At 33.1% G+C, this 25,924-nt stretch overlaps 6 protein-coding genes and 1 long non-coding RNA gene across 7 annotated transcripts; 6 read left to right on the top strand and 1 right to left on the bottom strand.

Annotated features, from left to right (window-relative positions):
* The first annotated feature begins 3,132 nt into the window (after window positions 1–3,132).
* Window positions 3,133–4,824, top strand: LOC102586973 (UDP-glycosyltransferase 79B6-like). The gene is made up of 2 exons (XM_006354872.2): window positions 3,133–3,678; window positions 3,817–4,824. The coding sequence occupies exons 1-2, from the start codon at window positions 3,147–3,149 to the stop codon at window positions 4,686–4,688; spliced, it is 1,404 nt and encodes a 467-aa protein (XP_006354934.2). The 5' UTR covers window positions 3,133–3,146; the 3' UTR covers window positions 4,689–4,824.
* Window positions 4,825–5,432: 608 nt separating this feature from the next.
* Window positions 5,433–5,843, bottom strand: LOC102597011 (uncharacterized). Its single transcript, XR_001474348.1, has 3 exons — window positions 5,809–5,843; window positions 5,649–5,694; window positions 5,433–5,520 (listed from the first exon to the last, which is right to left on the bottom strand). It is a non-coding gene; the product is annotated as an uncharacterized lncRNA (long non-coding RNA).
* Window positions 5,844–9,954: 4,111 nt separating this feature from the next.
* Window positions 9,955–12,436, top strand: LOC102586630 (serpin-ZX-like). Its single transcript, XM_006354871.2, has 2 exons — window positions 9,955–10,467; window positions 11,551–12,436. The coding sequence occupies exons 1-2, from the start codon at window positions 10,063–10,065 to the stop codon at window positions 12,355–12,357; spliced, it is 1,212 nt and encodes a 403-aa protein (XP_006354933.1). The 5' UTR covers window positions 9,955–10,062; the 3' UTR covers window positions 12,358–12,436.
* Window positions 12,437–13,300: 864 nt separating this feature from the next.
* LOC102586305 (serpin-ZX-like) lies at window positions 13,301–15,121 on the top strand. The gene is made up of 2 exons (XM_006354870.2): window positions 13,301–13,786; window positions 14,305–15,121. The coding sequence occupies exons 1-2, from the start codon at window positions 13,324–13,326 to the stop codon at window positions 15,072–15,074; spliced, it is 1,233 nt and encodes a 410-aa protein (XP_006354932.1). The 5' UTR covers window positions 13,301–13,323; the 3' UTR covers window positions 15,075–15,121.
* A 2,204-nt stretch (window positions 15,122–17,325) lies between these two features.
* Window positions 17,326–18,957, top strand: LOC102585963 (serpin-ZX-like). Its single transcript, XM_006354869.2, has 2 exons — window positions 17,326–17,884; window positions 17,986–18,957. The coding sequence occupies exons 1-2, from the start codon at window positions 17,417–17,419 to the stop codon at window positions 18,766–18,768; spliced, it is 1,251 nt and encodes a 416-aa protein (XP_006354931.1). The 5' UTR covers window positions 17,326–17,416; the 3' UTR covers window positions 18,769–18,957.
* A 671-nt stretch (window positions 18,958–19,628) lies between these two features.
* Window positions 19,629–21,565, top strand: LOC102585630 (serpin-ZX-like). The gene is made up of 2 exons (XM_006354868.2): window positions 19,629–20,117; window positions 20,557–21,565. The coding sequence occupies exons 1-2, from the start codon at window positions 19,725–19,727 to the stop codon at window positions 21,334–21,336; spliced, it is 1,173 nt and encodes a 390-aa protein (XP_006354930.1). The 5' UTR covers window positions 19,629–19,724; the 3' UTR covers window positions 21,337–21,565.
* Window positions 21,566–21,780: 215 nt separating this feature from the next.
* On the top strand, window positions 21,781–24,191 carry LOC102585289 (serpin-ZX-like). Its single transcript, XM_006354867.2, has 2 exons — window positions 21,781–22,579; window positions 23,195–24,191. The coding sequence occupies exons 1-2, from the start codon at window positions 22,139–22,141 to the stop codon at window positions 23,972–23,974; spliced, it is 1,221 nt and encodes a 406-aa protein (XP_006354929.1). The 5' UTR covers window positions 21,781–22,138; the 3' UTR covers window positions 23,975–24,191.
* Window positions 24,192–25,924: the final 1,733 nt, after the last annotated feature.

Raw genomic sequence — 25,924 nt, 5'->3', positions numbered from 1 at the left:
TACTCCTTCTTTTCATCATCACCATCAAATTATTGGTATAAAACTCAACTTGGATGATGTGGTGAACAAAATTGAAACTAGAAACAATTTGTGTTGATAACGTGTTATAAAATCAAGCTCAGAATAAGATAAGTATAAAGAGAAGAAGGCAAGAAATGTAGATAGAAGAGATAACTTTTCTTCTTATTCAAGTGTGTTCCAAATGGTGAATGATATCTCTATTTATAGTGTTGAGATATCACTCCCAAAGGTCACCAAAGTAGTAGATACATAGTTATCCCTTAAGGTTCTTATCACCTTGGAAGCACCCATCCATGAATCCAATTAATTCTTGGATAAATCTAATGGATAATCCACACAATGCAATAGATTTATAACATCTTTTTATTTAGTTTTACTTGTCTACTATTTCACAAATAAATTTTCACTTTTAATAAAAAATTATAGATTTTCACAAATGAATGAAGTGAGTATATATATTTTATTAAAATATATAAGTTTTTATTAATTTAAAATTAGAACAAGATCAAGATCAAATAAACAATAATAATGAGAGAAAATAGTCAAAAGCCCCCTCAACCTATTAGCCAATTCTCAACTACACACTTATTCTATACGGGTTTCTATTACCCCCCTAAACTATATAAATATGGAATAATCACCTCCCTAAAAAGTCATAACCAGTTTTATGTCAAAGATGTGCAGCACACGCTATGAATCACTTTACCGTCATTTTCCCCCCCTGTAAATTATAAACCTAATCAAAATAATAATTTAATAATCATCTGTAAAATTGTGTAAAGTTTTCATTTTTATCAAATCTGAAAATTAAAATTTACAAAAAATGCTTTCAAATAGAGATTATTTTTCCAAAATACTAATGATTTCTTTAGAGAATAATAAGAGAAAATGAGGAAAAAATCTCTACACCAAATTAAAGAAGAAGAACAACTCCACACCTAGTCCACATACACTATCAATTTGAAATCGAACTCAAAAAAATAAAATCCACAATAAGTATTCACAAATATGGGAGTGAAAAAACAAATTTGGTAAGAATGAAATAAGAAAGTGAAATTTCAAATTCACCATTGTTGGTTCATTGTGGTTTGACTTCTTTTTATTATTATTTTTTTTTTTGCTGAAATTATGAGGGGTTTAGAGAAAAAAACTTGAACTCCATTTTTGAGCTACATATATGAAAGTTCCTTATGAGTTAGGTGATTGTTGTTGCTAAAAACGATTGATATATGATTAACTAAGCATAAATCAGTAGCTACAAATTGATTTGGAGCTCTTTGAGACGAAATTTAGAAGACCACCATTGAAGGACTTTGAGAAAAACTTGAAGAAATCATGAAGTGGATATAACAATTTTGTGATATAAGAAAAGGAAAGAATAAAAAAAAATTAATTATATAATCTCCAATGAGAGACTGCCACATGGACTATTAAATTCAATTTTAATCATTGTCTTTTTGTTGAACCCTTACATGCCGTATTCACCTTCTTGGACATGTCAGCGTTTAAGGATCGTAAATTATTGAGAATAAAAAATTTAGAGAAATAATAGGACCCCATAAAATATAAGTGTATAATTGAAAATTGACTAATAATTGGGGGCATTTGTCTATTTTCTCATAATAATGACAGAAGAGCAACAATAACCAAAAGAGTAGTTGCACCTCCTCATCTTTATCAATTCCAACATACCTACTTAATTAATTACACAGTCATATAGAATATAAAATAAATAAAGTGAGCATATATTTTATTTAAGTCTATAATTATTTTTTCAAAAGTTTAATTTTCTTAAAATTCGAGCAATATCAAGATCAAATAAACAATGACAACGACAGAAGAGCCACTGAAATAATTAATTAATAATTAAATAAATATGATTTTAGTTTTATTTATAATAACAAATTTTAGAAATTACGTACTTAAAAATTCATTAATATATTACTTGTTTACGGTTGAATTTGTTGCAGTTAATTTTGTTATAATTTATAATTCTATTAAAAAAATAATCATCTATATACCTTTAAAATACACTATTAAATAGTGCAGGGGGTAAAAGATCCTCCATAAAGTTTGGTATCGTGACAGCAATTTCGGTCAAAGTTGAAGTATTTTTCAGACATTTTTCCCTATTTTTAAATATATTTTTCTTTATCATCTAACTTTAGACACATATTTAGCGAAGGAAAATCATAGGAAGTGGAAGGAACTTCTTTCGAGTGCGGGGTTCATGAGTAAATATATTGAGAACTTCATTCACAACTTGCATGGACTTCTAGTTGAAAATACTTACATAATTAGCATATGTGAATCGATTGTTGAAGTTATGGGGTTGACAAAATTCACTAATAATAATGGAGAAATGATCTAATGGACCATTATACTCGTACTAGTTTGATTTATGGACCCTTCTACTTAACTCTTTACCAATTGAGCTCTTAAACTCAATCAAAAGAAGATTTTTAAACCCCTCCTACCATGTGTGTAGTTGACTCTCTCTTAAATAGATGGCATGTCAAATCCACGTCATTTAAATGAATAACATGTCACAATTATATTCATTAACTATTTTTTTTTTAAATAATTAAAAATATTAAATAAATAGGTTAAACAATCTTTTAACTCACCATTTTTAATTAAATAAAATAATATTTTAACTCCACACGGTTGATAAAAGACTCAACAATGAAGAAGACGATTTCTTATTTTTTAATTTCTTTTTTCAATTTATTATTTTATAATTTTAATTTTTTAAAATTTAAATATGATATCACTCAAGCAGGCGTGTAGTCACACACTCTTACCAATTCAGCCATCTTAATGCCACATAAGCTTAATCAACGGTCAGAAGTGTTCAATATATGGTGTTTTACCTAATTTAAGGGTTCAATTGATAAAGAATTAAGTAGAAGGGTCTATAATACAAACTCGTATAAGTACATGGTCCATCAGACTTTTTAAAAAAAAATATAACCACACTACTCTCGTTTAATATTTTTTAAAACTCTGGAAAAGACTAGACAACTACCACTTTGTCATCAATTATTATTAATATGCCAGATACAAGATAGAATATTTCAGAATTAAGTTTAAAATTAAAATTATACTATATTTGATTGAAGTTTATGAATTTATCTCAAGAGGTAGCAATTCATCTAAGGATGGGAGAGTCAAAGCTGGAAATAGTGATGTTTCCATGGCTTGCTTTAGGGCATTTGATCCCATATATGAATCTGTCAAATGAACTTGCAAAAAGAGGTCACAAAATCTCATTTTTGTTGCCCAGAAATGCAGAAATTAGACTTCAAAAACTCAATCTTTACCCAAATCTCATCAAATTCCATAAACTGACAATACCTCATGTTGATGGCCTTCCATATGGAGCAGAGACTACAGCTGATGTTCATAGATCTTTGGAGAGTCTATTAGCAACAGCTTTTGATGAATTGTATGATGAAATCAAATCTTTTCTTCAAAATCTAAAACCCCATTTCGTTTTCTTTGATTTTGCTTATTGGATTCCTGATATAGCACGAGAAATTGGGGGTATCAAGACTCTGTTTTACCTACTTGTTTCCCCTGCTGCAATGTCTATATCACCGGATAAGGCTACTTTTATGACATCAACTGCTGCTGAGCTAGTAAAGCCACCACCAGGTCACCCTTCTTCCTGGATTCCGTGTTTACTTCTATAAATAAATGTTTGTGATTATAAATTTTCAAATATATGCATTATAATAGTAAATTTGCAATTTCATTCTGCTCTCTAAAGATGTGGTATCTATCTCCCTCCAGGTTACCCTTCTACTACTGTGGTGTTGCGTGAAAGTGAAGCTAAGTTGTTATCATTTCTATTTCATGAATATGGCAAGGGTGTGACGTTTCAAGAACGATTGAGCAAGGGATTTACACAATGCGATGTAATAGCTGTGAAAACATGTAGAGAGATTGAAGGAATCTTTTGTGACTACGTAGCAACACTACTTGAAAAGCCAGTCCTTTACGCTGGACCTGTAATTCCCGACCCCAAAAAGGAGCAACATGAATTATCAAATTGGCTCGAGAAATTCGAACCAGGATCAGTAGTGTTCTGTGCATTTGGGAGCCAATTGATTCTTGAAAAGAAACAGTTTCAACAACTTGTTTTAGGCCTTGAATTGACTGAGTTACCATTTCTTTTAGTTGTTAAGCCACCTCAAGGGACAAATTCAGTAGAAGAAGCCTTGCCAGAGGGATTCAAACAAAGGGTTCAAGAAAAGGGATTGATTCTTGATTGTTGGGTGCCACAATTGGAGATTTTAAGACACAAATCAGTTGGTTGTTTCGTCACTCACTGTGGTTATGGGTCAATGTGGGAGTCTTTGGTGATGTGTGATTGTCAATTGGTACTTTTGCCAAGGCCTATTGATCACATTTTTACTGCTAGGCTTATGGAACAACACCTTAAGGTTGGTGTAGAAGTGGAGAAGGATGAAAATGATTTGTTTACAAAGGAGAATTTGTGCAAGGCTGTGAAATGTGTGATGGATAAAGATAGCCAAATTGGTTGTTTAGTGAAAGAGAATCATAGGAAATGGAAGGAACTTCTTTCGAGTCCTGGCTTCATGAGTAACTACATTGATAACTTCATTCAAGACTTGCATGGACTTCTGGTTGAAAAGATCTAGATGATTATCAGAGGTGGATCTTATGTTGAAGTTACGAGGTTTGCAGAATCCAGTGTATTTGTGTGTTTTTGTTAAGAAATTTTTTACTTAATATGTATGAAAAATTATCCCAACCAATTGTTATTTTGTTTTGAAATTCAGAATCATAAACTTAAAACTATGTATCTAGTGATGTTAACTTGCATTTATAAAATGTTTTCATGCCTTACCTATGAGTTATACACCTTTTCTTCAATTTTTTGTGCCACTTTTTCTTTTAAAAAAGGTTTGATATATTTTAACTACGGAAAAGGGGCAAAAGTATTCCCATCTATTTTTGGCTCAACACTACTTCTCAAATTAACAGCCAAAACCTGATAACTTTTTGCAATTTAAAATAATTGCATGGCTATTATGATTTGTCACATGTAGTAATTAAATCCACTAATTTCTTAAAACTAAACTGTCTGTAATTGTGGACAAAAGGGAGTTATTAGTATGGTAAGCACCTCTTACTTCTAATTCGAAGGTTGTGAATTCGTATCGGCAAGAGAGCAAAAAGAAAAGGGGGGGGGGTTGAAGAATCTTTTGAACCTTGCAATTTCTATTTATTGCTCTTCTAATATGAAAAATGAAATGTGGAACATAAAAGATTGGATGTCTTTCGTAAAGAATAATAACATTATAGAGGATTGTGACTTATCCATCTTTTTGAACAATGAAATGTGGAACATAAAAGATTGGATGTCTTCTGTAAAGAATGATAACATTATAGAGGATTGTGACTTATCCATCTTTTGAACATAGCAAAACATTCTTCAGGTTTATCCGTACAAGCTGTGTGTCCGGATCCCTATTAAAGAAAAATAAATAAAATGCAAAGTAAAATACAAATATAAAATAAAACCAATCTTACTAAATTGAGACAAATTAATTATTTTTCATTTTTCATGAAACTTATTTCTACAATTAATTCCATACCTTCAATGTTGCATAAGTCATTTTGTTGGAGTAAGATCTCGTATAACTACAAGGATACAATATTAGAAAAATGATTAAGCATTATCAACTCACATAATGATTAGTTTAAATTAATAATTAATAATTGTAATTAAGGATGTTAAATTTGGAGATTAATTACCCAGCAACTTGATTATTTGTGTTCCATTGACGCCAATCATCAACAATAGAGTAATTTAGAGACTATCCATGCTTGTGTGGATTGAAAAGGTTCCATATAATCATGATCACCACTGTTTAAACATAAAAATAGTAATAAAAAAACCCATCATTTAATTATTGAAAATACATACAAAAAAATGCTAATGACATGAAAAAAGTTCCTCTATATATCTTTGTTGGGGACACACATCTTTTTTAGTAATCTTTTCTTAGTTTTGTAGGACTTGGTGAGATTTAGGAGCCGTTTGAACATGAAAATTATTTATTTATTTATTTCAAAAAAAATTGTTACTTTATTTAAAAACCAGTATTTGGATGGCAACTTCAAATATAAGAAGTTGTATTTGAATCTGGATATACTCAAAACCCTGTTTCCACTTTTATTAGTTATTTCTTTTTCAATTTACTCCCAATTGTTTTTTTTAATGAAAATAACTCATATAAATTATAGGCCAAATTCATCGGTGACCAGAGCCAGAGCCAGTATTTTCAATAAAGGGGTTCAAAATGTGAAAAAATAGACACACGAAGTAGCCGAAGGGATTCGACATCTACTATAGATACCTAAAAATTATTTTAACCATGTATATAAATCATAATTTTCATTAGCCTAAAATTATGTATGATGGTGATGTATATACCTAAAAATTATTTTAACCATTATAAAAAGATTTGTAAAAAAAAAAAATGAAACGAAAAATTAGAAGAAATAAATAAATAAATAAATAAAAGGAGCAGACGTAATTTTTTTTATAAAAGATAAAAAGTTAAACAAAAAAAAAGGGGAGAAAACGTAATTAAAAAAGAAGGGAAAGTTAAAAGGAAAACGTGAAAAAAAAAATTAATTATAAATTTTTTTAAGAAGAGAGAGAAACAGAATAAAAAAATAAGGGAAAAGGGTCAAAAATACCATTCAACTTTGGTTTATTGTTTGACTTTACCCTCGCCGTTAAAATGAAGTTAATTTTACCCCTCCCGTTACTAATTTCACCAAATTTACCCCTCAATTGACGAAAATCCCCAAATTGACTCAATTTAACCCAAATATTTAAAAAAGACCCATTCCCCATTTTAAACTCAATGCCCGACCCATTTATACCAAATTAGAACCCTAACCCAATGCCCGACCCATTTATACCAAATTAGAACCCTAAACCCATCTCTCTAATCTTCTCCATCTCCTTCTTCCATTGAAACACATACTACTAAAATTGACAGCAAATGTTCTATAGTTAAACTCATGCATATTTGTCCTTTCTACTAAAATTGCACCACTATTTCGTAATTTTGACATAGAAACCCCATCTGCCTTCACCTGGCAAACCTCATGAAACCATTTAGAACCACCTGTATTTTTTAACAGGAAAAAATGTTCAGCTAAAAATGACAGAGATATTTACGGAGGAAATATGAAGTTAAACAAATACCCGGATGAAAATAGCAATCAATGTCATCCTTGACTACAATGAAAATCCCATCCAAGTTTGACAGTGGGTTTCCTCCATGACCACATTCAATAGAGGATGTATATGAAGAAGATTAGAGAGATTTAGCACACTAGTGTGGTCGGAGCTTGGAGCTCGTTCAATCATCGAATTTTGCTTTCCTGCAGGCAGATCTGAAACTATGATATTGCTTGCTTGTTGAGCCTAGCCGGATATGAAGTTGTGGCTGTTGTTTTTTAGCCTTGATTCTCACCTGATTGTGTTGTTGGTTTGATCTGTTAGCGGTGCTTCAGTTGTTTTCCGATGGGGTTTTGATCGGGGTGTCGTTGGTTGGTTGTTTGGAGGTCGGAGAATTGGTGGTCTGGTGGTCATTTGCTGGTTGTTTTAGCTTGGGTGATGGAGGTCTGAAGTGTGGTTTTACCACTGGATTTTGGCGTGGAGAGGGTGGTGTTTGAGAGTTGTTTCAGGTCAGTTTCACGGCTGTTTGAATGATTCCGACGGTGGGTAATTTGCTTAATGTTGTTCCAGCTTGAAACTGGCCGGAAATGGAGAAGAAAGATCTTGTTGTCGTCAATGGAAAGTAGAGGAAAATGGGTTTGTTGTTAATGTTTTCTACTTGATGTCGTTTCTGGTTTTTGGGGGTTTTGAGTGGTGGTTTCAGGTGGTCGTTTGGAGGTTGTTTTGGTGGTGTTTCGCCGGAAAACGGAGAAAATGAATGGAGGGGTTTTGAATGGTGGTTTCAGGTGATCGTTTGGAGGTTGTTTTGGTGGTGTTTCGCCAGAAAATGGAGAAAATGAATGGGGATTGCCGGAGCTTGATTTGGGGTTTTAATTTGGTATAAATGGGTCGGGCATTGGGTTTAAAATGGGGAATGAGACTTTTTTAAAAATTTGGGTTAAATTGAGTCAATTTGGGGATTTCCGTCAATTGAGGGGTAAATTTGGTGAAATTAGTAACGGAAGGGGTAAAATTAACTTCATTTTAACGGCGAGGGTAAAGTCAAACAATAAACCAAAGTTGAGGGGTATTTTTGACCCTTTGCCCAAAAAATAATAATAATTAAAAAAAAGTGTAGCATGCAAAAAAAAGAAAAAAATAGATTTTTCTTTCTAAAATTAATCCTAAATCCCATAAAATTTTATCTACTATTTTAAATCTAACTAAAAAAAACAATCCTAAAATAACCCAAATACTAAAAACTCATTCCTACATAAATTCTAATTCCTAATAAGTAGATACCTATATATATTCTATTCATAATAACGTTAAAGAAAAATACGAATACATGCAAAAAAAAAAAAAGGGAAAAGAAAATACGGGTGTTTCAAATTAGTAAAGTTCTATTTCTTAACTTTATTCTATTTTGTTTGAGTAAATTTATATGCTTATACATATTTTTATTAATGGACACACTTATAAAATACGATAACTTTTAAATAGATTAAAAATAAATCAAAGAATGAGAGTAGATATTATTATTTTTCTACTTTTTTAGTTTTTTTTTTCAAAGTCCAAAAAATTGATTGAGATTAAGGCTGGGCACCGGAACGGGTTGTACCGGTACCATTCCGATCCGTTCCGATACCATTCCGGTCCGGTAGTATTCGGGACGGGATGGGATACATTGAACCGGTACACGGAACGGAACGGTATCATGATTTGGTACCGGTATATCGGTACCAGTTCATTCCGGTTCCGTTTCGGTCTGGTCCGGTATCGGTCCGGTCCCGCTAAATCATTTTTAATTAAAATAAAAAATAATATTTTTGTCATTATTTACTTTAATTAGCATTTCTTTTTTGTTTATTTAATTTTTTAAAATTACAAACTTAAGTTATTTAACTTACAAGTTATAAGTATAACTTAATAACTTATAAACTTCAAAAGATTCAAATCTTTAAAACTTATAACATAACTACATAAGCTCAAAAACTAAAAAAAACTTTAATTAAACTTAACTTACAAACTACTTATACGTAAAATTAAAAATAATATCTTTAAATAAACTTAAGTAAAATTATTATAAATTTTAGAACTTAAATACTATAAACTAATATAACTTAGAAAATAAAAAACATTTGTATTTTCGTAATTCAAAATAACTCAAAAAATAATTATTTTTTGAAATAGCTATATGTGTCGTCCCGTTTATCCCATCCCGTTCCGTTCCGGTCCATTCCGGTCCGTCCCGATTCTATCCCGGTATATATTGGGACAGGACGGAACTGAGCCTCCATCCCGGTAGTTCCGGTCCGGTTCATCCCGGTACCGGTCAACAACCCGGTCCGGTACCGGTTCGTTCCGGTCCGATGGTCCCATTCCGGTCCGGTGCCCAGCCTTAATTGAGATACATTACTTAATCGCTTGCTCCATTTTTCAATTTCTTCGTTATTGTTTTCTTCCTTGCTTTAACACCCATCTTTGAGCTATAAGCCTTAGTAGACCTCACCGGAGAACGGTGACAGATAAGCAGATGAATTCGCTGGAGCTGCTGCCAAGCGTAAGAGAGTTTTTTTTTTGTTCTCACTTTTAATAATATATGATTTTCCTTTGAGAGAATGATGCAGATAAGCGAAACTTTTAACACATATTTCTTATTTCCTTTTAAAAAAAAATTAGTTCGAAGAAAAGGTAAAAACTTGCTGAAGAAGCAACGTTAGAAAAAACAGCGAATTTTGTTCAGAATAACTGCTATTTATAGCGAAATCAGCAGGGATTAGGGTTTTTAATACACCTTTCAACTTTCTTCCCTACAGATCAACAAATCCATGGCGAAACGAAAAGAAGAGAAAATTGATCATTGTGCACAGGTCACAAGTCGTATCCTTCTAAAGGAGATTCAAAAGGAGCTTAAAAAAACTAAAAATTCGAATACTAACATATTGCTCTCTCCACTGTCTTTCCACGCCGTACTGAACATGACGGCTGCCGGAGCAACGGGAGATACATTGAATCAGATGCTTCGATTTCTCGGTGTTCAGGACATTGATGATTTGAATTCGAAATTTTCAAATTTGTCTTCTGTTATGGAGAGAAATAGTAATGGTGGCCCTGCTTTGAGTTTCCTTAATGGAATGTGGGTGGCTCATACACATGAAATCAGAGACTCTTACAAACAATTAGCCAACACTCTCTATGAAATTGATCCTAAAGTTGTTGATTTTGAACGCAAGGTAAGTGCTCTGATTAATCTTTTGAAGTTTTATCTATCATGTAATGTATTTTTTTGATGAATAAATGTTTGGATAGATGGTGCATTGATTAATCTTTTGAAATTTTATCTATCTTGTCATAATTGTAATGTATTGTTTCGATGAATAAATGGTATTTTTTCCTACCTACATAAGGATAATATACTCCTCGCTATAAAAATAGTACATTAGCTCTAAGATCTATTGGAATCCTTTACATTTTTCCTGTTAGATGATGAAGGAGTTCCGGCTATGAAGGTAAGGATGGAAATGCCGTTTCAATTATAGCTGCTGAGAGTATTGTGTTGTAGTATGAGTCATCTTATCATAATCTCCTATCTATTATTGTTAATTAATCTCAGATATGCTCTCTAATGAGTTGTAACATGTGCCTGAGTTTATGTGATGAAACTAATTCTGCTTTATAGTTTTTCCCTGGGGATCTTATGAATTGTTTTAACTTTTGTCATTTCCACAACATGAATAGACTTGGTTATTGTATCTTCACTTTGTCCTTTTTATCCCTTTAAACCAGTACAGCACAAAAGTTAACAACCATTCAAACAAGCTCAAAATTTAATTTTCTTTGTAATGTTTTTGAAATTTGCTTACAGAAAAGTGAAATTATTTGTATTGGTGGTTTAGTTGAGAAGTAGATCTTGAATTATCATATACATCATTTCAACAAACTAGTAGCTATTTAGAGCATGAATTATCCTTCCTTGATTGGAATAGTAGTCTGTTTACAGTGGAAGATAGAACCTAAACTCCTTTCTTCTTATGATGGTGCACCTCGAATGTACTTGTGTCCTTCCACCACTATTTCAAGTATCGGTGTCTTTGCCTACCAAAGTTTAGCTGTAATTTGAACCACGTACTTTCGCATGGTTTTCATACCAATTTGATGTATCAAAAATATATTATATATAGATTCCCATGTCAAATGTTTTACCTTCAAGCTATTTTGTGTACAATGCTGAACTCCATAAATAAATTGAGTTCAGTATTAACTTATGAATGGATTTGTGCATAGCAAATAAACAGAATGAATTCATTATGCTGCAGGAAGAAGTGGTAGAAGAAGTTAACACCTGGGTAGAGTCTGCATCAAGAGGCCTTATCACAAACATTATAAAGCCAAATCACATCAATGATAAAACAAAGGTCATTCTCACAAATGCTCTGTATTTTAAAGGTACATGGAACTTTGATCAAGAACGCACCATTGACAAAGACTTTTACCTTCTCAATGGTGACAAAATCTCAGTTCCCTTCATGACTGGCTGCTACGATTACAAATATGGATCATTTGAAGGCTATCAAGTTGCTAAAATTCCATATCAAACTGGAAAAAAAGACGATAAAAAAGTCTTCTCTATGTTTATTTTCCTTCCAAATGAAAAAGATGGATTACCTAGCTTATTGGAAAAAGTGAATTCTGATCCAAGTTTCTTTACCCAAGGCTTCAGTCTTTCGGCTGAACCACTTGATGCATTCTACATCCCAAAGTTCAAATTCTCGTACACTGCAATGAAACAAGTTATAAGAACAATGAAGGAAATGGGATTGACTCTTCCTTTTGATAACAATTGCAATGAGTTAACAGGGATCGTGGAACCTCATGGGCCATTCTTTATCAACAGGATAATACAAAAGGCATTTATCGAAGTAAATGAGAAGGGTACTGAGGCAGCAGCTGTTACTGAGGAATCAGATGATGACATGGGATTTTCGATGTATGAGGCACCAAGATTTGTAGCCGATCACCCTTTCTTGTTCATGATAAGGGAAGAGGTTTCAAGATTGGTGCTTTTCACTGGAGCTGTACTAGATCCATCAAATGATCATTCATCAAGTGATTTGGATGATTAGTTTCTTAAATTAGTATTTGCTTAAGAACTTTAAGGGTTTGTGTTTAAATTAAAGTGTTATTAGAAAATAACTGATGAAGTGTGACTGTGTGACCTTGAGTTGTCCAAAGACTTCATATTTTATCAATAAATTTCGTTAATCATTTTTGTAAAGAATATTTCAACTCTTGTTCAGTAACACTTGCTTCAACTAATAGTTAGAAGGAAATTTTTGTCAACTTTAATTTGAAAAAGTAGTTTCTCCGTCCCAATTTATGTGGCCTAGTTGGTTCATATATCTCAATGCTTTGTACTTGTACTTCAGCGGAACCTGGAATGAGAAATTCAATGCTTCAAAGACAAAGGAGTACCTCGGTTTTTGACTTATAAGCCAAAATTCATAAGTTAGGAATTTAATGGCAACTCTCTTCAAGACTAGCGAAACAGAGCAAGTTGTTAAAGATAATAATGGTTTCAAAGTTTCGCATCTTCTATATCATCAAGGCCATGATAATAAGTGCGACTTTTCCATGTACCTGTTTTTGCGTAATGCTTATAATGGTACTACCTGCTTTAACATAACAAAATCAATTCAAAATCTAGATTCAGTATTGTTGCACAGTTACTCGAATTGCTAATCGCCACAATTAAATTGAATTGCTTGGTTTGATGTAAACATCAAATGCAAGTAAGACTAGATCTGATGATGAGGAAATATGTTCCAGTTGTGTGTTTATGAATTTTATTAATTACTTTTTAGAGTTAAGAGTGCTAAAAAGTATACCAAATAAGAATTTAACAACTTAAAATCTTAGGTTTTTGTATAAAATTCTTGGTAAGTGTCCATATTTATGGTACACAATCTCCTAATTAAAGTAAAACTTGTAAACTTGGGCTACAAGAAACTATCATCATATTTAACGTGCAATATTCATCATATTACATATTATTCACATCAAATTCTTGCAAAGCTTTCAACTTTGAAACCATGGATGAAGCAATGATGAAGAAAAGAAAAAGAAAAGTCACTCATACATCTTCTTCGCAAGCAAATATCGATATGGAACAGTTTGTCACAAACCAAACGGATGTTTCTTTCAGGCTAACTAAACAAGTTTTCTCCGAAGAAGTTAAAGGTGATTCGAACCTGGTGTTCTCTCCTCTGTCAATTCAAATAATTCTTGGCTTAATCGCCTTCGGCTCAAACAAACCAACTAAGAGCCAGCTACTCTGTTTCCTCAAGTCCAAATCCATTGATGAACTTAATTCTCTGTATTCTCATATTGTCAACAACATTTTTGCTGATGGAAGCCCCAATGGTGGTCCCATTTTGTCCGTTGCTAATGGTGCTTGGATCGACCGATCAACACCTTTTAAGCCTTCTTTTAAGGAGATTGTGAAGAAGGTTTACAAGGCTACTTCAAAATCTGTTGATTTTCAGAACAAGGTTAGTCCTTCAGCTTGTTTGGATGATTGCTACCGGTTGTTTCATAATATATTGTTTTATCCTGTATTGTATTGTACTGTGTTGTATTGTTTGTTGTGAATAGTGGCAAAAAAAATCAATTTGACTCTATCCATTATATAATGGAGTGAGAAAAACATTAGGTAATTTCGTCAATCTAGCCAAGCTTTGGTGGACAAAGTTAGGGAGGTAGCCATTACTTGTTGGAATAGTCGAGGAGCGTGTAAGCCGGCTTGACCATGTATTCCACTGAATGGCAATTAGTTTTAGATATTTGTAGATTGATATTGTTGTTGTTGTGGCCGGTGCTATGGACTTGAATTAAACATAATTAATACTGATAATTCATATAGTCAATATCAATTAATATTTAGATTATACTGTTGTTAATCCATCAATCTGACTATGAAGTTGTACTTTTTGTTGAATGTTAGTTATAAGATTTTTGAGTGTATCTATATATGTACTAATTCTTGTCCTACTCTGTTTGTCTTCACCTCAAAGCCTGCAAGGTTGTCAATAAAGTCAATCGATGGGCTAAAAAAAATACAAATGGACTCATCGAAGAGATCCTTCCTCATGGCGCAGTAGACAATATGACAAGGCTCATCTTGGCCAATGCACTCTATTTTAAAGGAGAATGGGATGAGAAGTTCAATGCTTCTAAAACGAAAAAACATAAATTCCATCTCGTCAATGGAAGGTCTGTTCGAGCACCCTTCATGACTAGCTGGAAGAAGCAATACATTAGAGTCTTCAAGGGCTTTAAAGTGTTGCAGCTTCCCTATAAAAGGGGCATAGACACACATCAGAAGTTAAGCATGTATTTTATTCTCCCTGATGCACATGACGGATTACCAGATTTACTTGACAAAATCACTTCAAAACCTGGATTCTTAGATCACCACATTCCGTCTAGAAAAGTCAGTGTGGGCAAGTTTCTTATCCCTAAGTTCAAAATATCTTTTGGATTCGAAGCTTCTAAGGTTCTAAAGGGACTCGGCCTCACATTACCTTTTATTGATGGTCTCACTGAGATGGTGGACGCGGATGAGCCTCTGGCAGTTTCACAAGTTTTTCACAAGTCGTTTATTGAAGTAAACGAGGAAGGTACAGAAGCTGCAGCTGTTACTGCTATGACCGGTTGCTCAATGATGATGGTTAAAGAGGAGATAGACTTTGTTGCTGATCATCCATTCTTGTTCCTGGTCAAAGATGAGACTACTGGTGCTGTTCTGTTCATGGGGACTCTGTTGAATCCTCTTGCTGTTTAGCATGTTGCTTCACTACTTCCATTCGTCAATTCTAGTTAGTTACATTGATGTTACCTTTATTTCAGAACTAGTTTCTCAAACGTGCACGTTTATCCCTTACTATTGTTATATAATTTAAAAAATTTTTTTTTTAGTAAAGGGGTAAAATGGTATTTCAACTTTACACTTTGGAGCTTCCCACTTTTAATAATAATAATAATAATAATGTGCCCCTTAATTTGGCATCATTTTACATTTATGCCCTCCAACTTTTAAATATGTTAACAAATAGAAAATGTTTAAATCAACAATATTAATTTTACCAATTTTCATGTATTAAATAAAATACATAAAAAGGGATTGAGCATTTCGTATCAAACAAGAAATATGTAAAATTAATTAAGATAATATAGTCTCTTAACTTTGTGTGCGTCTTTTTTATGATCTAAATATCATTGATAACCTTTTATAGCCATGAATGGATAAAAAAATCATGCACGCTTCTTGACAAGATTGCCTATTTTATTTTAATGAGAAACGGAGCGTGAAATATGTGTATTATTTAAGTAAAGTTCTAGAATTAAAAGGCTAATGAAAGAATACATGAAGTTACACTTTCAAAAATTTACAAGATTAAAAAGCAATTACATCCAATATATAAAAGTGACAGATAAAAAATTAACACACTGGACTTCATACATACATCTATTCCAAAAGCTCATAATAATAGCTAAAAGATCACGACACTACAATGAGTTCATTAGAAATGTAAAAGAAATTATAAAAAACAATAATCCCTAATGGAGAACCGAAAGAGATATGAGGACTTAGGCATATCTAAAAAGAAGTCTTAGGCAAACTTCTTCTCCCATGTATTCTATTTACTCCTTTAATTTATACTATTTCTTCCTGTCTTTTTTGCCTATCATAGATGCGATAATTTTTTTGATTATCCTCTTCTCAAGTTGAAGGACAGTTTCTTTCATTTTTCAATAGTCATCATCCAGTTCTTAAATAGTACTGAAAATGTCTATTCAAATTCTATTTTCAGTTCTAAATAATAGTCGTTTAATATATAGATGGGAAGATGAAAAATACAAATCATAATTAGACTAAGTAAGAGAATTAACATTGCCACTAATTACTGCTCTAAACATGGAATCTAGTCTAATTTGAATGAATAAGAAGATGAAAAATATAAATCATTGTAATTAGTAATAAATAAGGCAACTACAAACCATCTCATTAATTATTAATTTAATATTAATTCATTCATATATAATAATACACTTTTAATACCTTGGTAATAAATAAAATCAGTGGCATTAATCGGGTAAATGGTGGGTGGGGGGGGGGGGTCTTTTCATATACCAGTAATTATTCTAGGCTATACATACATGTACAATCTTTATTATGATATTATCTGAAATATATCTTTTCACATTTCCAAACATTTAATTATTTGCTTAGTCCTTTGAGTTTCTTTTTCTTCTGTTAATAAGAAAAAACTGCACACCTTTAGAAATGTGGAGCATTAATATAGAAATACAAGTAAACCTAGAAATAGGGCTGTTAAACTTCTTATGTAATCTCCCTAAAACGTGTAATTAAGTCTTCAAACTTTTAAAATTTTACTATAAACCCTTGAGGTAATTTTAGTTTTACTATTTATTATTAAATTAATTAGATGTTTACTTATTAACTCACTCTAGAACGTGTATTTAGTCTTAGTTAATTTAAATTTTACTATTTATTATTTAATTAATTAAATATTTGATTTAGTGTAGGGGTAAAATGGTAATTTAACTTTTCACTTTTGAAGCTTCCCACTTATAATAATATATGATATGATATATGATATGATGAATATCATATTATTAACTACAGAAGTTGTGTACGTCTTAGTTTGTCACTTGTTATAGTATTCGATTGGCATATGAGTATTGGTCATATAATTTTACTCGTCGATTTTTTGTTTTTTAAGAAAATAAAATTACAAAGAGGAGGGGAACGAGTGATGCTAGCGATATGAAATTATATGACATGAGCTTTAACAATTCATGTTATACCAGATAGACCATAAATAAAAAAGAAGAAAAAGTATCTGCTTAATTTTCAAGCTACATGCTTATCCAATCAATAAATAACAATATCTTGACTCTACTTAGCTTGTTGAAAGTCAGTGTTACGACTTACGTGTATGAACGCAATCTTCTGAGAATCAAGCTTAATGATCAGTCATTTTCTTTATTTGCCATTTCTCGATTCTATGGAATTGATCCAAATACGAAATTCCACATGTTAAGTATAAATTCTTCCAAAGCTTTTACCTTTGATATCGTGTGTGGTGCCATAAACCCGTCATGGGACTGACTCACTCTCGCTCTCATCATTCTCATTCTTACTCGTCTAATTCTTTCCATGATCAACATATTGATATGGAAATGAGTGAATTGATCACCACCCAAACGGATGTTTCTTTCATTCTCGCAAAGCATGTCTTTTCTAAAGAGATTAAAGGCGATACCAACCTCGTGTTCTCTCCTCTCTCAATTCAAATAGTACTAGGCCTGATTGCTGCAGGATCAAAGGGGACAACTAAGGATCAACTTCTCTGTTTCCTCAAGTCCAAATCCATCGATGAACTCAATTCTCTGTATTCTCATATTGTCAATATTGTCTTTGTTGATGGCAGCCCCAATGGAGGTCCGCGTTTGTCCGTTGCTAATGGTGTTTGGATCGATCAAACGCTGCCTTTTAAGCCTTCTTTTAAAAAGGTTGTGGATAACGTTCACAAGGCTGCTTCAAATTCTGTTGATTTTCAGAACAAGGTAGGCCTTATTGTAATTTGTTTCATTGAAATTCCCTTTTGTTAACTAAAGCATAATGTTAATTCTGACATAAAATCTGTTTGTTTTACTAATTGATTTAGGCTACTGAGGTTGCCAATCAAGTCAATCAATGGGCTAAAATGAAGACAAATGATCTCATCAAAGAGATACTTCCTCATGGCACAGTAAACAATATGACAAGGCTCATCTTTGCAAACGCGCTATATTTTAAAGGAGCGTGGAACGACAAATTCAATGCTTCAGAAACAAAAGACTATGAATTCCATCTCCTCAGAGGAGGGTCTATTAAAGCACCTTTCATGACCAGCAATAAGAAGCAGTATGCAGTAGCCTTTGATGGCTTTAAAGTATTGGTACTTCATTACAAACAAGGTAGAGATACTACACGTCGTTTCTGCATGTATCTAATTTTGCCAGATGCTCGTGATGGACTACCAGCTTTAATAGACAAAATCAGTTCAGAACCAGGATTTTTAAATCACCACGTTCCGTTTGAAAAGGCTAAAATGCGCAAGTTACTTATCCCTAAATTCAAAACAACTTTTGGTTTTGAAGCTTCTAAGGTTCTAAAGGGACTTGGTGTCACTTCCCCTTTCACTAGTGGTGGCCTCACTGAGATGGTGGATTCTGCGTTAGGTGGCAGGTTGTTTGTTTCACAGATTTTTCACAAGTCGTTCATTGAGGTAAATGAAGAAGGAACTGAAGCTGCAGCTGTTACAGCTAGTGTAGTAATGACTAAGTCTTTTATAATTGAGAAAGAAATCGACTTTGTTGCTGACCATCCATTCATGTTCCTTATAAGAGACGATGCTACTGGTGTTGTGTTGTTCATAGGGAGCGTGCTGAATCCTCTAGCTGGTTAATTAGACCATATTGCATGATAATATAAAACTTTGTAAAGAAGGACAGTTTACAGTTTCCTCACTTGTGTTTCTGTTTGATGAGAGATGGATGCTATGTATCTAAATAACCAGTTTCCTGATTTGTGTATTATTTTGATGAGATCTTGTACTGTCTTTGGCACCTTATATAATTGACTCTTCTATGCTTAATATTTGTGTGTATTTCGACATGATATTGAGTTTAAGAAAAACTTAAAAGAGTTTACTTTTAACATGTATGCATAGAACTTTTTGAAATGAAATTGTAAAGGTAATGATCAATAAGCAATTGTTTGATGGAGCTTTCATAATTGTTTAGGTCACAGTATTACTTAATTATAATTTATATGTCTAATGCATATTAAACATTATCCTTAAGGTAACATGTCATTTTCTCCTTCTTGTACTCGTTCTTCTTTAGATATTATATACCTTAACATCCACCTGGACCTTGAAGCTGATTTGATCAAAACAACTTAATGACTAACCAATAATTATTATCCCAGATAATCACTTTCTTTGTTGAAAAAAATTGGAATCCGGAAGAAATGTGATTTCTTGAGATAATAACTGTTATTTGTGCGACTCAAATCCTTAAATAGAGATGCAAAATGTCACCATTATGTGCTTCGGAAACAACAGGTTGATAACTCTGAAGTCAACCCCTGGTGGGACATGCTCTACTTTCCTTCTCCGTGTTATTTTGGTGTTGTTTCCGTCTAACACCTTCTGTTGGTCCCAATCAATCAACATTGACCATATAATAATTGATTTTTGTTGTGGAAAGTCAGTGCTACGCGTTCCTTCCATTGATTACTTCCTGTGTACTGACTCAATTCCTGTATAGTATATAAATTCTTGCAAAGCTTTCAGCTTTGTGATCATTCATTCTACTCACTAAGCCTCCTTCTTCCTCTTCATCTTGTTCGTGTGCAAATATGGATCTTCACGAGTCAATCACCAGCCAGACGGATATTTCTTTCATGCTTGCTAAGCATGTTTTCTCCAACGTAGTTAAAGGCGATACCAACCTGGTGCTTTCTCCTCTCTCAATTCAAATTGTTCTTGGCCTTATTGCTGCTGGCTCTGATGGACCTACTCAGGATCAGCTTCTCTGTTTCCTCAAGTCCAAATCCATTGATGAGCTCAACTCTCTTTATTCACATATTACCAATGTAGTCTTTCGTGATGGCAGCCCCAATGGAGGTTTGCGATTGTCCGTTGCTAATGGCATTTGGATCGATCAAACGCTGCCTTTAAAACCGTCTTTCAAGCAGGTCGTGGATAATGTTTACAAGGCGGCTTCAGAGTATGTTGATTTTCAAAACAAGGTTAGGCCTTAATCTTTCGTTCAAATATTACTCTCTCCGCTTCAATTTGTTTGTCTAACATTTTAAGCCTCTAAACGAAGGGAGCCTTGGTGTGGCTGGTAAAGTTGTTGTCGTGTGACCAGGAGGTCATCAGATCAATCTGTGAAAACAATTTCTTGCAGAAATGCAAGATACAGCTGCGTGAAATAGACTCGTATGGTCTAGCCTTTCACTGTACCATGCGCATCAGGGGAGCTTAGTGCACCGATTTCCCTTTTATAAGCCTCCAACGTTATGTGAATTGAGTACAAATGACTGCAATTACTAATATGAAATGTCTAATACGTACAAATGACTGCAATTACTAATATGAAATGTCTAATACGTACAAATGACTGCAATTACTAATATGAAATGTCTAATTCTACTATTCCATGTTTGTCTTGCCAATTTGATTAAGGCTGCTGAGGTTGTCGATCAAGTCAACCAGTGGACTAAAATGAAGACAAATGGTCTCATCGAACACATTCTTGATCGTGATGCAGTGGACAACATGACAAGGCTGATCTTGGCCAATGCACTATATTTCAAAGGTGAATGGAATGAGAAGTTCGATGCTTCAGAAACAAATGACCACGAGTTCCATCTCCTCGATGGGTTGCCTATTCGAGTACCCTTCATGAGTAGCAAGAAAAAGCAGTACATAGCAGCATTTAATGGCTTTAAAGTATTGAGGCTTCCTTATAAACAGGGAACAGATACGCGTTGCTTCTCAATGTACTTCATTCTTCCAGATGCACATGATGGATTACCCGCTTTATTTGGCAAAATCAGTACAGAACCTGGATTCTTAAATCACCACGTTCCGTTAAGAAAAGTTAGTGTGGGCAAGTTTCTTATCCCTAAATTCAAAATAACTTTCAAGTTTGAAGCTTCCGACATTCTAAAGGGACTTGGCCTAACGTTACCTTTCTGCGGTGGTGGTCTCACTGAGATGGTTGATTCTACTTTACCTGAGAATCTATCTGTTTCAAAAGTTTTTCACAAGTCCTTCATTGAGGTAAATGAGGAAGGCACCGAAGCTGCAGCTGTTACGGTTACTCTAATAATGCCATTGTCCTTGTTTATTGAGAAGGAAATCGACTTTGTTGCTGATCATTCATTCCTGTTCCTTATAAAAGATGAATCTACTGGTGTCGTATTGTTCCTTGGGACTGTAATGAATCCTCTAGCTGGTTAGCCCTACTCAACCAACAAAGAAGAGTGAAGTGGTGAAAACACTCCAAACTTGACGTGAATCATTACTTTCGTCCATGATGCCTAGTACTAATTAAAACACCCCTAGGCTTGACTAACGTAATAATTCATGTCAAGTTTGTTTTAAGTTTGAGTTTCGAGAGAACGAATTAAGGCAACGTGAATTGTCAATCTTTCATAGAAATTTCATTTGTGCTTAATTTGTTTGTTCATTTTGATATGATTTAAAGTTTGAAAGTAATAAAATGTTTTTTATATATACTCTGTTTATGAAGTTAAAACTTCATTCAAACATACAATTTGGATTTTAAAATTTTAATCTTATGGTTTTAAACATGTCACTAAGAGTTAAAGTTATAGTATTGTAAAAGAAAAGGTCATTCTTTTATAAATAGATTAAAAAGGAAAGTATATATTCTTTTTTAAACGGACAAGGAAGAAAAACTAAAATTGGAAAATTAAGTAAAGGCGTTGGTTAAAAGCGTAGCGTAAGTATTACTCCACTTTTCATGCATCCAATTATAATCACAAAACACGGTATTAATTAACACAAACGCTAATCAACTCCTACATAACCAAAATCAGTTAATTAGAGGCGTTTAATTATCAATCCTGCGTATGTTAAAAGCAAATAATTAACCCATACCTTAAATTTAATTAATTACAGTAGAAAAATAAACAGTAGCGTAAGTATTACGAGCACGTTATTAACACAACGCTAACCAACTCCTATATAAAGAGTCGTCTCTCTCAACTTCAATTTCATTCATCACACAAAAAAAGTTATGGATTTCAGTTCTCAGTTCAACTTTATGCATCGCCGCGCATTGCTTCAAAAGCAGAGCCACGTTTCTTCCATTCTCGCAAAGCATTTATTCTTCAACAACTATGGAAAACCCGATTACGATCCGTCTAAAAATGCAAATATGGTGTTTTCTCCACTCTCAATTCAAATTGTTCTCGGCCTTATTGCTTCTGGATCCAGTGGTGCTACATTGGATCAATTGTTGAGTTTTCTCAAATTTAACTCTGTTGAAGAACTTAACTCTGTTTATGCTCGGGTTATTGCTGATGTTTTAGCCGATGGAAGCCCTATGGGAGGTCCTCGTTTGTCCGTTGCTAATGGAGCTTGGATTGATCAAACTCTCTCGTTTAAGCATTCTTTCAAACAGGTTATGGACAATGTTTATAAGGCTACTGCAGCTTCTGTTGATATTCGGTACAAGGTAATTATATTAGTCTTAATCCTTCACTCATTAGAAAAATAAATTGCATACATGTAATATTTGATATTATGTGATACTTCTCTCCATACCAAATTTATGAGGCATCTTTCGAATTTTGAAAAATCAAACAAGATTTATAGTACGTTTTAGTTTTTACATAGTCTTTGAATATGTGATTTTATGTCAAAATTGAAAAGTTTTGACTCTCGATGAGTATAAGCACATTAGAAATGTTGGATATTACGTGATAATACTCCCCTTGGCACCTTTTGGGACAAGTTTTCCTTTACCTCGATTTTTTAACATACCTTGTAAAATGTTTTGAATTGTTAGTTATTGTGATTTAATGTAGTTCTTACGTATATAGTCGGTAATATATTTGTAAAGTTTATGTCAAAAGAATTAATAATTTCATGTCCAAATTCAAATTGAAATTGAAAAATTTGACTCTCAAAGTAGAAAGTGGGCCACATAACAAAATATTATGAGCATGTTGGTTTACAGAATATGAACAAATGAATTTAATGTGCATATAGGAGATCTTGTTTATTTCTCTTAATTCAGCTATATCCTGTTAATAGGCAGCTAATTTTATGTTCTCTGTTTGTTATTAAGGCTGATGAGGTTGCTGCTGAAGTCAATAAGTGGGCAAAAGAGAAAACAAATGGTCTCATCAAACAGATTCTTCCTCCTGGTGTAGTCACTGGCGGGACTCAGCTGATCTTGGCGAATGCACTATATTTCAAAGGAGCCTGGAATGAGAAATTTGATGCTTCAGATACGAAAGACCACGAGTTCCATCTCCTCAATGGAGGATCTGTTCAAGCACCCTTAATGACCAGCCGAAAATGGCAATATGTGAAGGTGTTTAATGGTTTCAAAGTGTTAAAACTTCCTTATAAACAGGGTGAGGACAAGCGATTTCTCAGCATGTATATGTTACTCCCAGATGCACGTGACGGATTACCAGCTTTACTGGAGAAAATTAGTTCAGAACCTGGATGTTTAGATCAACATATTCCGTTAACAAAAGTTAGAGTGCGCAAGTTTCTTATCCCTAAGTTCAATATATCTTTTGGACTTGAAGCTTCTAATGTTCTAAAGGGACTCGGCCTCACATTACCTTTTACTGCCGGTCTCACTGAGATGGTGGGCGAGAATTTGCCTCTGGTAGTTACACATGTTTTTCACAAGTCGTTTATTGAAGTGAACGAGGAAGGTACAGAAGCTGCAGCTGTTACTGTAGCTTTGAATACGTTTGGGTGCTCATTGACAATGTTTAATGAGGAGGAGATAGACTTTGTTGCTGATCATCCCTTCTTGTTCCTTGTGAAAGATGAGACTGCTGGTGCTATTTTGTTCATGGGGACTCTGTTGAATCCTCTTGATGTTTAGCATGTTGTTTCACTACTTGTCTACTTCCATTCATCAATTTTAGTTAGCTAAAATTGATGTTACCTTTATTTTAGTACTAGTCCTTGGACACGTACTTTGCACGTGTATTCCATACAATTTTAAACTACACAAACACACACAGTCAAATAATAACTCAACTTTATAGGGTTATTTTGGTATTTCAACTTTTAACTTTTTTTGCATCTATTTTTAGTGAAATAATTAATAATTAATGATGATATTATTGTAGTAACTCAACTTTATAGGATTATTAATCAAAAGTCCAATGATTGCAAGCTTCCATAGTAAGTATTTACTGAAGCAATTACTTAGCATTTAATATAATGTTATGAATATAATTCATGTGAAAAGTTTTATACCTTTGCACGGTAAAAGTAACTGAGGTACACTTAAAGGGTCATTTTAACTGTTGCAGAACTTTTGATTTCCTTTTATCATTTAATAGGATATCATCCAATTGTACAAATATTCATTGTATCTATATTAATTCATGTCATTAATTGTGAGTTCTCCATTTTTAGAATATTAATATTAATATTATAAATATATTATGATATTTATTATAATTAATGTGTATTTATATTTTTGTTCATAAATATGTAATAATAGTATTTAATAGAAAATACAATAGTTTTTATTTATATTTAATGTATATTTACATTTTTGTCCATAAATATTATGATATTGTAAGGACATTTTTGTAATTCAACTTTTGACATATAGGCTTTCCACTTATAATATAACTAGGGTAGGGAGGCCCGTGGCAAGCACGGGCCCAATAGTAAAAATATTATGGCTGTAAAAATATTGTAATATTAATGAATCAAGGGTCAGGGCGTTTGTAGAAGACATATAATATGATCTATTATATTATGTACTATTAGAAATATTTAAAATATGTACAATAAGACATAACTATGATGTCGAGTTGAACGGTTGACACATACTAACTAATGTAATAATAAACCAAAATAATATAGTACATGTTGCAGTTTTGGTATATAAGATTAGCATGTCATTGTCTATCATATTTAGAGGACACTGCAGTTTGCCTGTGCATAGCTAATCTTGCTGATGCAAAAAACCAGAGCGTAGGGAGAGTCATTCATTATATTGTCCTTAGCATAAGCAAAAGTGACAAAATGGTGTGAGGGAGTTCCAGTAATTAGACAGTTTAAAGTATGTTAGAAAGTGCAAATATGGCAACAGATAGCAAAGCAATTTTAATATAGGGAGCAAATAGAAAGAAAAGCATGAAATCAGCATAAAACTGATGGACTTGCGGTTGAATCTGTGTGTGATTGGCGTAATAGTCTACGGTGAATGAGGTTAGCTAGTAGACAGAAACCTCGTTCCTATTGTTCCTATTGATAACTGTGTATTATAAACAGTGAACATGAGAGGAGGAATTAAAAAAGAAATTGTTAACCAATTGATTTGAGCATGGATATGAACATGGATAGAGAGTTTTTAGCCCTGAGTTAATGGGAGACTGTGCAATATTATGTCAGACATAATAAATAAAACAAATTTGAGAAATTTGAAAGCAGATAAGAGCAATTGCAAAAGCAGCAGTATGACACTTACAATGTTTTAGAGGAATTATGTGGATAGGTGTATAAAAGAAAGTAAACTACAGGTAAAAGTAGAGACCTTTAGCAGCAATTTTAGCACTAAATGTAATTATGTGGAATTCATAATCATTTTGGGCTATAGTTTGGTGTGAAAGTGAGATGTAGACTGACCTTTTACACCTTTTTGGTTGGTGTGGGTGGTTCAAATTTTGCCGGTGCATTTGAAGGACCAGCTGTAGCAGTTGTTGCCATGACTTCTACCTCACTTATTTCCAAAGGCTTTATCTTTTTAGGAGTCCTATCAGTAGTGCTCTGTGGAGTATGTTGTTTTTCCATGTAGGAAAGAATGGACAAA

Source organism: Solanum tuberosum, unplaced genomic scaffold, assembly GCF_000226075.1.
Source record: "Solanum tuberosum cultivar DM 1-3 516 R44 unplaced genomic scaffold, SolTub_3.0 scf00184, whole genome shotgun sequence".
Lineage (NCBI taxonomy): Eukaryota > Viridiplantae > Streptophyta > Magnoliopsida > Solanales > Solanaceae > Solanum > Solanum tuberosum.
This window is presented reverse-complemented; position numbering and strand designations above follow the sequence as displayed.

Excerpts from the sequence above, each read along its gene's own strand:
- LOC102586973 (XM_006354872.2), top strand. The coding sequence starts at position 3,147 with ATGAATTTATCTCAAGAGGTAGCAATTCATCTAAGGATGGGAGAGTCA. Across the intron at positions 3,679-3,816 it reads GCTAGTAAAGCCACCACCAG|GTTACCCTTCTACTACTGTG; the intron begins GTCACCCTTCTT and ends ATCTCCCTCCAG.
- LOC102586630 (XM_006354871.2), top strand. The coding sequence starts at position 10,063 with ATGGCGAAACGAAAAGAAGAGAAAATTGATCATTGTGCACAGGTCACA. Across the intron at positions 10,468-11,550 it reads TTGTTGATTTTGAACGCAAG|GAAGAAGTGGTAGAAGAAGT; the intron begins GTAAGTGCTCTG and ends ATTATGCTGCAG.
- LOC102586305 (XM_006354870.2), top strand. The coding sequence starts at position 13,324 with ATGGATGAAGCAATGATGAAGAAAAGAAAAAGAAAAGTCACTCATACA. Across the intron at positions 13,787-14,304 it reads TGATTTTCAGAACAAGGTTA|CCTGCAAGGTTGTCAATAAA; the intron begins GTCCTTCAGCTT and ends TTCACCTCAAAG.
- LOC102585963 (XM_006354869.2), top strand. The coding sequence starts at position 17,417 with ATGGGACTGACTCACTCTCGCTCTCATCATTCTCATTCTTACTCGTCT. Across the intron at positions 17,885-17,985 it reads CTGTTGATTTTCAGAACAAG|GCTACTGAGGTTGCCAATCA; the intron begins GTAGGCCTTATT and ends TAATTGATTTAG.
- LOC102585630 (XM_006354868.2), top strand. The coding sequence starts at position 19,725 with ATGGATCTTCACGAGTCAATCACCAGCCAGACGGATATTTCTTTCATG. Across the intron at positions 20,118-20,556 it reads ATGTTGATTTTCAAAACAAG|GCTGCTGAGGTTGTCGATCA; the intron begins GTTAGGCCTTAA and ends AATTTGATTAAG.
- LOC102585289 (XM_006354867.2), top strand. The coding sequence starts at position 22,139 with ATGGATTTCAGTTCTCAGTTCAACTTTATGCATCGCCGCGCATTGCTT. Across the intron at positions 22,580-23,194 it reads CTGTTGATATTCGGTACAAG|GCTGATGAGGTTGCTGCTGA; the intron begins GTAATTATATTA and ends TTTGTTATTAAG.